The 12,180-nt window shown below is 45.4% G+C and overlaps 1 protein-coding gene and 1 pseudogene across 3 annotated transcripts in view; both read left to right on the forward strand.

The window, feature by feature from the left end:
• The window catches only part of Drc3 (dynein regulatory complex subunit 3), a 39,596-nt gene extending 33,797 nt beyond the window's left edge, over window positions 1-5,799 (forward strand). For all 3 annotated transcript variants that reach the window (XM_040748769.1, XM_040748767.1, XM_040748768.1), the window contains exons 13-14: window positions 5,150-5,281; window positions 5,597-5,799. In XM_040748769.1, the coding sequence (XP_040604703.1) occupies window positions 5,150-5,281; window positions 5,597-5,713 (249 nt within the window). In that variant the 3' untranslated portion in view covers window positions 5,714-5,799. The remainder of the gene's footprint in view (window positions 1-5,149; window positions 5,282-5,596) is intronic.
• LOC121141349 lies at window positions 2,369-5,143 on the forward strand (annotated as a pseudogene).
• Window positions 5,800-12,180: the final 6,381 nt, after the last annotated feature.

A 12,180-nucleotide genomic window follows, 5' to 3' on the forward strand; every position in this document is an offset into this window, starting at 1 on the left:
GGGGTGGTAGAGTTTTTAGGCTTGTGACACCCAGTGAACATCACTGAGCCATGCTCACTCCCGAGTGACTGTAACACAGTGATATATGGCCCCAGGGACCATCGGCAGAGAGGCAGATCAGCTTGCCCCCTCACCCAGGTGGCACAGTCTGCCACTGTAGTATCTGGCAACAGTTTCTTCATTAGAGGATCACCACCATCCAGCCCGTTGACCTCATTTCCTCACCAAAGTAGCACCATTTCCACTTGAGGTTATGAATGAGAACACTGGGCAGGCTCATGGGTGCACGGTGAGAATGGCACAGCCAGTGAGGACAAGAGTCTGAACTCTGACTCAAGTCTGACAGACAGTGCTGGACTTGTAACCGTAGTCAGCACCGCACCCTTCCCTATTCACCACAGCTGGCAGGCATTTTGGGGGTGCCCATGGTACCAGGCCATGGGGCTCTGCATCTCTGCTAAAGGATTCTTAGATTCACTAGCAAGACTGGAGTAGATTACTGCCTTCAAAGCCTCAGGCAGTGGTGGCTCGTGCCTTTAATCCCAGCACAGGTAAATGGATCTCTGAGTTCCAGGACAGCCTGGGTTACACAGAGAAACTCTATCTCAACAAAACAAAACAAAACAAAACAAAAACAAAAACAAGCCAGGTGATGGTGGCGCATGCCTTTAATCCCAGCACTCAGGAGGCAGAGGCAGGCGGATCTCTGTGAGTTCGAGACCAGCCTGGTCTACAAGAGCTAGTTCCAGGACAGCCTCCAAAGCCACAGAGAAACCCTGTCTTGAAAAACCAAACCAAACCAAAACAAAACCTCCTGGGAGAGAGCCAGTGAAAGCCTCTTCTTAGGAATATTCAGTCATAGATAAGAAATCCTCAGACACCCACAGGTGTCCTTTGCTGAAGCAATGAAATAGCCTGTTTTCTCAGGAGAAAAACATTGACTATGAGAAAGTATGACCACAGCAATAGCTGGTGTATGCTGTAGCCTCTAAGAGCCAGCCTGCCAAGAAGGCTTGGCACAAAACAGCCCCTTTAATCTCCAGGTAGATATGGAGAGTGAGCACCACCAGGTTTCCATACAGACAAGGAAAGTGAAGCACAGAGATTATAGCAGTGGAGCTGTGATTTGGACCCAGGCAGATTGGCTCAACAAAATGTTTCCTGGGCCTATGGCCAGAATGGTCCAGAAGAGGAAGAGGGCTGAGGATGAAAGCAATCTGGTTTCTGCTACCCAGAGGTTGTTGCACAGATCATGATCGAAAAGTCACATGACTTAGGATGTTTCCAAAGCCAAATACTGTTGGCCATGCCACACTCCTGGCCCAGCTTTCCTGTATTTGTGTCCTCCAACCTGGGCAGAAAATTCAATACTCCAAGCTGAAGAGAGAGCTCAGAGCCAACAGAAAGAAGGGTTGTCACCTGCACTCTTAGGAACTCTGGACATCCATACAGGAGTGCAGCTGCAAGAGCTGGGTCAGTGCTCAGGTCTGGTCCATGCAAGGAACTGCAAATTCCCAAGAAGTGCTAAAGAAATGCTAGAGTTGATGCTGGGGCTGTACTTATTTCTGAAGCTCAGGGCAGTGTGTACTCTGCACTGCCGTGGGAGAATTCTTCTTCTGCATTACTCTCGGATGGGAGGGTGCTCTTTCCTGATAGCTAATATTGGAGAACAACTGTGGAGAAGGGGATGAGTTCTGCAGGACCCCTTCCAGATCATCTCGGGCATCCGCTGATAAACTAATGTCAAGGAAATAGAAACAAAGCTTTGAAGAGAAAGGAGCTTTGCGTTGGTGCATGCAGGTCCAGGCCATAGTTCTCAGTCTGAAGCCAAAAAATATAAACAAGAATGCAAATGAGCTCATAAGGGGCCATTGCAAAGCCAACAGGTACAGTGACTGTGCTCTGGTAGAACTGAGGCTGTGCCTACAAGTGCAGGGAGAGGGTCTAATCTAAAAGTCTTAGAAGAAATTTAGTGTGGCACCTGAATAATGGGTGGAAAGTCCTGAAATTTTGGAGCAGTTAGAGCACTGAATGGATTCAGGAATACAGACTCAGTTGCAAACAGACTCTTGTGTGAAGGGCAGAAGAGTAAGTTCTCAGCAGGTTGAATTAGTTAGAGAAGCCATGGATGGGCAGTTGATCATGGGATACCCTCTTGCCCTCCTAACACCAGGACCACAGATTCAATTTAGCTGCACTTAAAAGGAACAAGAGGTAGCTGGGCAGTGGTGAGATGCCTTTAATCCCAGCCCTCAGGAGGCAGAGGCAGACAGATCTTTAAGTTTGAAGCCAGCCTGGTCTACAGATTTCATTCCAGGATAGCCAGGACTACACAGAGAAACCATCTCAAAAAACAAAAAGCAAACAAAAAAGAAGGAAAGAAAGAAAATGAATTGGCATTTGGAACACAGTGCGTGCTGTGGTTGTAGATCACGAAGGGAATGTTGCTGCTTTTGTCTCCAGAGAAGGCTTGGCCTCGAAACATCCAGAGAGAACTGGGCAGGCTACTTTTCTGATGTGGCTGCTGAGTTGGAAATACTGGAGCTCACAGCCCCTATTCCACAATTCTGAGTATCTCCAGAGTGGAGAGCTTATTGTGTGTATCCCATTGGCTGGAGAATGTTCACATGCTTGATAAGCTGAAGATGCTCATCAAGCTGCATTGGAGACTGCAAACAAGTTTGTTAGTCACCATCCATCCACAGTGAAGATTGCCTGTAAGTGTACCACAGAGTGATGGTTCTCTGGTCTTGCAAACACTCCTAGTGGAATTTCTGTGGAGCCACACCATGGAGGATATATGCCAGCCCAGGACAAGAAAACCAAGACTCATATTTCAAGACTCCCCTCTGGGGCTGTGGCAGGACAGTCAGCATTTGAAGATAGGGTTTGCTGCTTGGAGAACCCAGTGAACTGATCTCCAAGCTGAATATGAAGTGTCTGAGAGACATTTCAGAACCTGAAAGTCTTCCTTGTTCTTTAATTCCTAGGGCACTAGTTGGGACATAAGTGTTGGTGCACTTAGTGCTGGTTGACACTCAAGTTTTTGATGGCGAGCTGGAGCATACGTAGGTGTATATGAATGTTCAGTGTCTGTGTTTGCTTCTCCCTGATGGGATATGATCTCAGTGTAACCTATGATCTGGAAAATCAAGTAATCTTTACAAAATGTGGGGTTTTTTTTGTTTTGTTTTGTTTTCAAGTAAAACCTAAAGTTGCAGGAAACTTTCATTTCATTGAGGAACCAGCTGTGGTTGATACAATGTTTAAAGAGTGAATCTGTTTGTTTAAATGACTTGACCTTGACTCTGGTCGGGTTAGTAACACTGTTTTATTCCTTAGTCTAAGTGGATGGGTTCTCATCACACGTTTTTCCTTTAACAAAGAAGGGATTCAGTGAAGCAATCTAGCAGAGACTTAAGGTCAGAACCTTTTAGTGATAGTCTTTTACTTTGTTTTTTCAAGACAGGGTTTCTCTGTGAAACAGTACTGAAACTAGCTCTATAGACCAGGCTGGCCTCCAACTCACAGAGATCTACTTGCCTCTGTCTCCCAAGTGCTGGGACTAAAGGTGCGCACTACCACTGTCCAGTTTTAAAGTCATAGTCTTAATGATAGTCTGTTCTTTCCTAAGCTATTTGAAACTTAAGATGTTCAGTTGCACAAAGTCTTAATTTGTGCATAATGGAATGATATGTATAATATACTGTAATAAGAAAGCAGAGTTTATGGGGAAAATTCATATTGTCTTTGTTTCTTGTTTAAATATACTTTTTGAGATAAAGGTACAAAAACAAAGGAAGTCTATTATTAGATTACTTACTCCTGAGCCCTCAGTGTGGACTGGTAGGTTTTCATCTTCTGATCCTGACCAGAGCCTGGCCTACTGCCTGAGTAGGGAAGTAATTAAATGACTTCCTGTCATTTCTATGATGTAACTGTACTGATCCATTGTCGTACATCAGATAATCTGGCTTTTCTCACATGGGATTCTGGGGTGAACCGGCATCCCACAGACACTGTTCTGAAATGAAGTCTCTGGCCAGTTCAGTTGAGAGAGAAGGCAGGAGAGAGAATCAAGCAGGTTGTTGTCTACATGACTTTGTACAGCATTCAAGACACTTTGTGCCTCTGGAATATTCCTTTGAGAGCTTGGAGGTGTTGGATCCCCCAAATATTTGATCAAAGAATACTTCCTTTTGTAGGAACATTACATTTTAAGATCAGACAGATTATTTTTGGAGCTGTCTCCAAATTAGGCTGATACTCCAGAAAATGAGGCAAAACAAAGTACCGTTGTGTATCTCTGACCCAAAAATCCAAACAGATTTTGGTGCATCTGGGATTTCAGATTTCCTGGTTGTAGGAGTGATATAAAGACCATGTAGATAGTCCAAAGTCAAACCCTGCAAAACCTGGAACCCCATGCACTGCAGATAACTGGTGCTCCCCTGTGTATGCTGTAGCTGCAGTTTCTCAACAGAAGACACCCAGGGCCTTTGCTATTCTTGTGTTCATGGTACCTTGGGCTCAGAGTGGGGCACTGCTTCCTCAGAGCTTTAGCAAGCTTCCCTCGCCCGACTGGGATACATTTCCCCCATTGCCACCTGAGTGCATCTAGAGCCAGCCAGGCTCACTAGAAGGTAAGTGACTGTACCAGCTTTCTGTAAGAACCATACAGTGCCAGGAACAAGCCAAGGCAAAGCAGACCACAGTGAAATGCAAAGCTTGATTCTGTTGACAGAGACAAACAGGAGGTGGACACCTATCCACTCACAGGGCCCAGGGTTAGAACAGCCCAGAGACCCAGCCAGACCTGACTAGCAGAGGTTTAAGACTACCTAGAAACAGGCTGTGTGAGAACTGATATGCCTAATGAGGCCGGCTTGGCTAACCACCTGCCATCTCCCTAGAGAAAACATGCTTTTGATGGGGACCACAGCATGACAGCTGCCATGGCTCAGGTTGGGGAGCAGGCTATTGTCCAGGAATGAGCTGGCATGAAGTGACTGATACAGTATGGGCTCTCCACTAGGTGTGCCACACAGCCTGGGCATCCCCAGGGGCCTAGTTTCTATTCAACTCCCTCACCTTGTGCTCAGGGCATAATGACACACACGAATCTCATTTGGACCTTCTTACTTTCCAGCTTTTTGTTGACAAAGACACAACTGTTAATGCTGTCGGGGCGTCGCATGACATTCACCTCCTGAAGATTGACAACCGAGAAGATGAGCTGGTGACTGGAATCAACTCTTGGTGTGCACATCTATTAGACAAGGTAACGAATGCCAACCACTCAGCAGACTGGCTTCCAACTACCAATCAGTGTGCTATTTCCATCAGAAACAAAGTACAGAAAAGAATTAAGGATTGTAGAATTCCGCAATGAAGACAGTGTGGCCCAGTCACACTCTTAAACCCACATACTTCATTGTGTCTGTAACTCCTGCCTGCCTCAGAGAGACCCGCAATGCATGTTGTGTGTGTGTGGGGGGGGGTCTGAGGAAAACATCTTCCTTCTCTCTCTCCAGTCTCAGTAAATGATGTTAGCTGTCACACACATTGAGTAAGTAGCTTTCCTTCCATTCCTCAGATTCACAAAGATGAGATCATGAGGAACCGTAAACGAGTGAAGGAGATCAATCAGTACATCGACCACATGCAGAGTGAGCTGGACAACCTGGAATGTGGTGACATTATAGACATTTAGGAAATGGAATACCTTAGTTCACACCTACCCCAACACCCTTGGTAAGAATTCTCAATATAAGGAAAAATAAAGGTCTGATGTCAGTATTCTCTTAGAGGGAGATCATGGCAATGATCATGTATGAGCAGATCCTGAGCCATATACACAAACATCTCTAGGGTGGCTGGCAGTCAGTTGGAGGTGTGGTTATGGCAGAACACTCCCCTATGCTAGCGCTAGTGCTCTTCATTTGGCATGGCCAGGGCAGGCTGCAGGCAACATCTCTCCCTACTCTGGGTGCTGAGGACCAGAGAAGTGAGAGGATGAAGCTCCCACCGCAGCACTGACGCCTGGGTTGCTCTTGAAGGTGGAGGCCACAGCTCCCTTTAGCTCTGAATTTGGTGCATGGTCCCAAGTTAGGGACTCTAGCTGGTTATCCAGGTACATTGCCTTCCACTAGGCACAGCAACAGGGAGCTGAGCCTGCTGCTAAGATTGTGGGGGTGGCCGTGTGGAGAGCACTCTCAGGACTCCCATTGGAAAATGAGTGGAGACATGCATGTGTTAGCTTCCCGTCACAGTAACAAACACCATATACAATCAACTAATGGGGAAAGGAGGCTTATTTTGAATCTTAGCTGCCAAGTCCATGGTATTATCACGGCAAGCACAGACAGTAGAGCAAAACCACCCAGCTCATGGCCAAAGTTAGGGAGTTGAAGAGGAAGGATGGGGTCTCAAGAACCCCCTTTGATAGGACATCCTCCGTGACCTAAAGACCTCCTGTTAGGTTCTGCCACCCAATCGTAAGACCTACAGGCATGAGTTTGATACATGGGCCTTTAGGGATAGTGAATGGCTTCTCCTGGGGAGATTATTTCTACTTAACTCAGGAAGGACAACAGACCAAAGAAACAATCCCACCCAAGTCTAACATAATGACCAATGGGCTTAATTAGGATTACTTACAGGAACATGAGCAACTTGCAGGCAGTCTGCCCCTTCTAACAATTGGTAGCTTTATGGACTCTCCTCCTCTCATGAGGGAGTATTATTGGGCCAATCTTGTGAGGGAGGGCCTCATGCAGTAATCACAGCTGCTCTGACTTCCAGATGGCAATGGCCATGCCATCACCTAAAGGAGAGAATTTCACATACTCTACCCTTTCCTCTGGTTCTGGCATTCTTTCCATCGCTTCGTCTACAGTGCTCCCTGTACCTTGGTGAGTGTGACAGCTAAAGATGTATGACCATTTTCTTCTATTCAGGGCTGAGCATTAGCTGCTACATCCCAATACCCACTTATTCCCAGCAGTTGATCAGTTGTGTCTCTGCAACAACCACCATTCTTTAATATGAAAAGCAGTGTTAATGAAGGCCAACCACAGCAAAAAACCTCTGGACATAGGCACAGATAGTGGAAACGAATTTGAAAATCAGATCAGGGCATACACCTGTAATCCCAGGTCACCTGTAGCCATAGTGAGTTTAAGACAAGCCTGAGATGGAAATGCTGTTTCAAAAAAAGGGGGGCAAGGAGGTAGGAAGCAAAAGCAAGGTAGAGGGGGCACACACAATCTGACAGTAAATCATTCATTCAACAAGATAGCTTCTCTACTAAAACCTATGTCCTCCTTTGCCACAATTTTGAGTCTGGCATGGGTCCCCACTGTGGAATGGGTCTTAAATTCAAATGGACCATAGTTTTTTTGTACCCATGTATCATGCCACTACTGAACCAGTGGCTGAATCTGGCACAACATGCTGATAGCATAACACATGGGATCCACAGCTGAGCAGGATCATTGGTAAGAATTCTCCTCTGGCAGTCTGCACAGTGCTCTCCAACCTACCAGCACACCAGTAGGGAAGGAGCTTGCAGTTTTGGCCTGTAACCAACAACTCCTCACTAACAACTCAGGGAGGTAGCCCCGGCACTGGGATTTTCTTAGTTTCTGAGTTGACACTCATGGGTTTTTGTTGTTGTGGTTTGTTTTTGCACCCCCTCCCTTTTTTTTTGTTGTTTTGTTTTGTTTTGTTTTTTTCCAGACAGGGTTTCTCTGTGGCTTTGGAGGCTGTCCTGGAACTCACTCTGTAGACCAGGCTGGTTTCAAACTCACAGAGATCCGCCTGCCTCTGCCTCCCGAGTGCTGGGATTAAAGGCGTGCGCCACCAACGCCCGGCTGTGACACATTTTTTTTAAGATAGGCTGTTAAAGGAATTTCTCAATGACCTTGTTGGGTGGCACCTGTATTACCTAACCACAAAATTCTTCAAAATGTTCAGTTGTTGCCTGACCCCTGTATGGGCTGATTTCCCATGCTTCCTCCTCTGAATATATTTGTATGCCCTTCAGATACATTTCTAAATCTGAAAACCTCTCAGAAATTAGCATTGTGTGATGAATCCTTTTTATAGAGTGGGCAGGTTCTCTGAAGGCCCACCAGCATCTGTTCCAAACAAGTGCCAACTGGACTAGGGATTCAACAGCTAAGGACACTAAAATATTTTAGTAGGTCCAAAAGAACATGAAAGGGTCTGCTGTTTACGTAACTTCCTCAGAGGAGCAAGGTTATACAGTGATGTGGTGGGAGACAGTGTTATTTAGCACTACCATCCAGACGCTCTCTGTAAACCTACATGTCTCCTCATCCTGCGCCCAACACACACCTTCCTACAAACTAGTGAGCTCAGAGGGCCAAGGGGAGCAGGGTCATGCTCCTCTATTACACCAACCTCTCAATTTGGCTCCCCAGATCAATAGAGTTTTAGCCAGCCACACCTGGCTACTCAAAAGCAGGGCAAATATCTCCCTACCCAATATACTTTCCTGTAGGAAAATGAATACAGCTTACTCTGGGGGTGAGAGAAGGGGACAAGCATAACATTTTTTTTATCTATGCTGCCCAGCCATGTCTCCTGAGAGCTGTTGTTCAAGCTTTAATGTCTTTGGGAGGCTTGTGAGCTCTGACTCGGCAGCTTTTACTAAAAGCTCCACCATGAAAGGAATCTTGCTGTATTAACCAGATATGAGTGCAAGATTTACTAGAATGGTTTGCATGCTGTGGTCCAGCTAATACAAAAATAGCCGTCTAACATTAGAAGGTCTAAGAATCCAGTAGTTGTTCAGTACATGAGGCTAGATTTGCTGGAATCCTGAAGAAGTAGGCTCTAATGCCAGTGAAGGGATGGACTTGCCAGTGAGGGCAGACAGAGAGAGAGCTTCCTTCTCCCATGTCCTTTATACAGGCTTCCAGAAGAAGGTGTGGCCCACATTAAAGGTGGATCCTCCCACCTCAAAGATCCAGATTAGAAGTGGCTCTTCTACCACAAATGATTTAATTAAGAAAAAAAAATCCCCCACTTGTCAATGGTGGCACATGCCTTTAATGCCAGCACTCAGGAGGCAAAGGCAGGCATCTCTGTGAGTTGGAGGCCAGCCAATACAGTCTACAAAGGGAGTTCCAGGACAATAAGGCTATACTTCAAAACCACCCACCCCCCAAAAAAGAAAGAAAAAAATGCAGATGTGTCCAGTCATTTGCATTTTAGTTATTTCCAAATATAGTCAAGTTGACAACAAGAACGGCCATCCCACTTGCCATGCTTGCTTTTGACTGAGTTAGACAAGCCCTTCTCTGCTTTTTTTTCTCTCACCTTCAATGCTTGATTTAGTCTAGTCCAAATCATATAGCTCTGCCAGACCCTCTCCTACCTCAGGTCCCACTATGGGGGTCAGCAAAGTCAAAATCGCTAGCAGAGACCCCAGCTGAATTAACTGCTCCCTTAACTCCTGCTCACATAGCCCTCAGATCCAAGGGACTAGGTGTCAACTCACCTTTCTCACACCCAGCCTCGTCGGCTGTCCTTCCTCTGTTATCTCCAGCTCCTGATACTCATGGGTACTGATTTCCCTTGTGTTGCTGTAAGTTAAGCAACCTTGGTCTCGAGGAGGCATGAGCACTTCTATTATTCAGTTTCTCTGTTTCCAAAGCATGCACACTGAACCCATGTGTCCCATCTCACAGCCTCATAAGCCAGGCTATAAGACATTTTGTTGTTTAAAAGTTTTTCCCATAACTAGAGAGATGGCTCAGTGGTTAAGAGCATTTACTGCTCTTTCAAAGAACCAGGTTTCAATTCCCAGCATCAATATGGCAGCTCATAACCATCTCTAACTCCATTCCAGGGGATCCAACACCCTCCTCTGGCCTCCCCATGCACTGTATGTACATGGTGCACATACATACATGCAGACAAAATATATACACACAAAATTAAATTTAAAAATTTCCCCAATTCAAGCAGTTCAAAGACAGTATTGCTAGGTATGGTGGCACACACCTGTAATCCCAACAACACTTAGGAAGCCGAGGCAGGACAAATGATATAAGTTTGAGGCCAGTCTGAGCTACATATTTCCAGACTAGCCTGGACTATAAAATGAGACATTATCTTGCCAGGCGGTGGTGGCGCATGCCTTTAATCCCAGCACTCGGGAGGCAGAGGCAGGGGATCTCTGTGAGTTCGAGACCAAGCCTGGTCTACCGAGCGAGTTCCAGGACAGGTTCCAAAACAATACAGAGAAACCCTGTCTCGGAAAAAAAAAAAAGAGAGAGAGAGACATTATCTTAAATAAACAGCCCAGCACCAGTGGTACATCCCTTTAATCCCAGCATTTAGGAGGCAGAGACAGGAGGATCTCTGTGAGTTCAAGGTCAGCCTGATCTATGTGATCTATGGAGTGAGTTCCAGGAACTCAAGAAAAAGAAAAAACATCAAAAACAAACAAACAAACAAACAAAAACCAACGAGCAAGTAAACAAACAAACAAGACAAGACAAAACAAAACAATCACAAAGCACAAACCCTGACAGTTTATAAGAAAATGTAAATTCTTTGTATGTTCTGTTAGGAATTACTGTTATAGTTTACTTCCAGAAGTATCTCTTTCTCCTGATCAGGAATGTTTCTGAAAGTACCAGGGTACTGTTTTGTGCATTTCTACACATTTAGCTATTCCATTAAGTTTCACTTTTACTTTGATCTTGATGCCTTTCATCTTTCATTAGTTTTCATTATTTAATATAAATCTAATAAGAATTTGGTACATATATATAAAAGTTCCAAGGTCCTTAATCTGGCATAAAGTGTCTTCAGAATCTGACCTTTGGATATCTCATTGCTTTTACTGTTTCCTGGTTACAATTTCTGTTCCAGGTATATTGCTTTTCTGGCTAAAAAAAAAGTCAGAGTATTCCCTGACTATAACAGTTCCCTGCACTGGACCATTACGGGCTGCATCCACATGATTTTCCCGATCCGTTATACTGACTGGGTCTGAAGGTTATCTTCTGTCATTTGTGCTTCCTTTCTTGAGGCTGATGCAGAAGACAGTACTGGCACTGTCCCACTGTAAGTTCTTCCTTATGGAGTTCTTTTTGGGTAGTCAACTCAGCCTCAGTCACAAGTCTCAGAAAAAAACATGTAACTGCTATCAGTCTGCTTAGGAGTCCTTCACATAGGTACTACTTTCAGCGACTGCAATGTGTTCTCAAGTCCATCGGCCATTTGAGGGCATCCCCTGTACTTAAGACCCCACTCATGGAGGAGGCATGCCACTGTCATCCCTGGCCATCCCGGCATCACCCCACCACAAGGAGCCTCTACCTTCAGATGTCTCAGCCTCAGCTGCAGGTCCTATTACCCAGAGCAGGGGCCACCAACTGCCACAACAGCAAGAACTACTATATACCACACAGGAGAAGTCTGCCACACAGCGACTGTTGTCCACCCTCAGATGGCTCAGCCTCAGCTGCAGCTGCTCCTCCAAGGCTCACATTTGGTTCTGTCATGTCCTTATTCAGGCACCAAGTGTATGTGACTTCTGAGGAGTCTGCCACTCACCCAGGTAATGACAAACCAAAGAAACAATTCTACCCAGCCTAGCCTAGAGAACCAATGAGAATATTAGGGTTATTCTAGCGATTGTTAACTACTTGTTTAGTAGATGAATTCTCTCATCATCCGTGAGGGATATTGATGAGCCCAATCCTGTATGGGTATTACAGCTGCCCTGATTTTACGAAACCAATGACCATGGTATACCCTGCAGGACATTCCACAACAGGAGGACATCCCAGATCCAGATCATAGCACACGTAAGTAACCAGGACAGGACCACCTTTGTGTTCATCCCAGAAACAACTTATATTTTTAAAGTACATTTTTTTTTTTAAAAGAATAGAACAAACAGCTTAGACCAAAGACTTACTTTCAAAAGATCATCCGATGAAAGGCCAGGGGGGACAAAGGCTTTCAGGCTGTGGGCTGAAGATAAAAAGGGGTTGTGTGTGGTGATGTGCTTGTTTCCTGCCCCCTCCCTGCCATGAAGTTTCCAGCCATTGTAGCAGATGTAAAAATGGTGACAGAGCTTAGATAAAACAAGAATGGAGAATGCTGAGGCTCAAATGAAAATGAGGCCTGATA

Source organism: Mesocricetus auratus, unplaced genomic scaffold, assembly GCF_017639785.1.
Source record: "Mesocricetus auratus isolate SY011 unplaced genomic scaffold, BCM_Maur_2.0 Super-Scaffold_100007, whole genome shotgun sequence".
Taxonomy (NCBI): domain Eukaryota; kingdom Metazoa; phylum Chordata; class Mammalia; order Rodentia; family Cricetidae; genus Mesocricetus; species Mesocricetus auratus.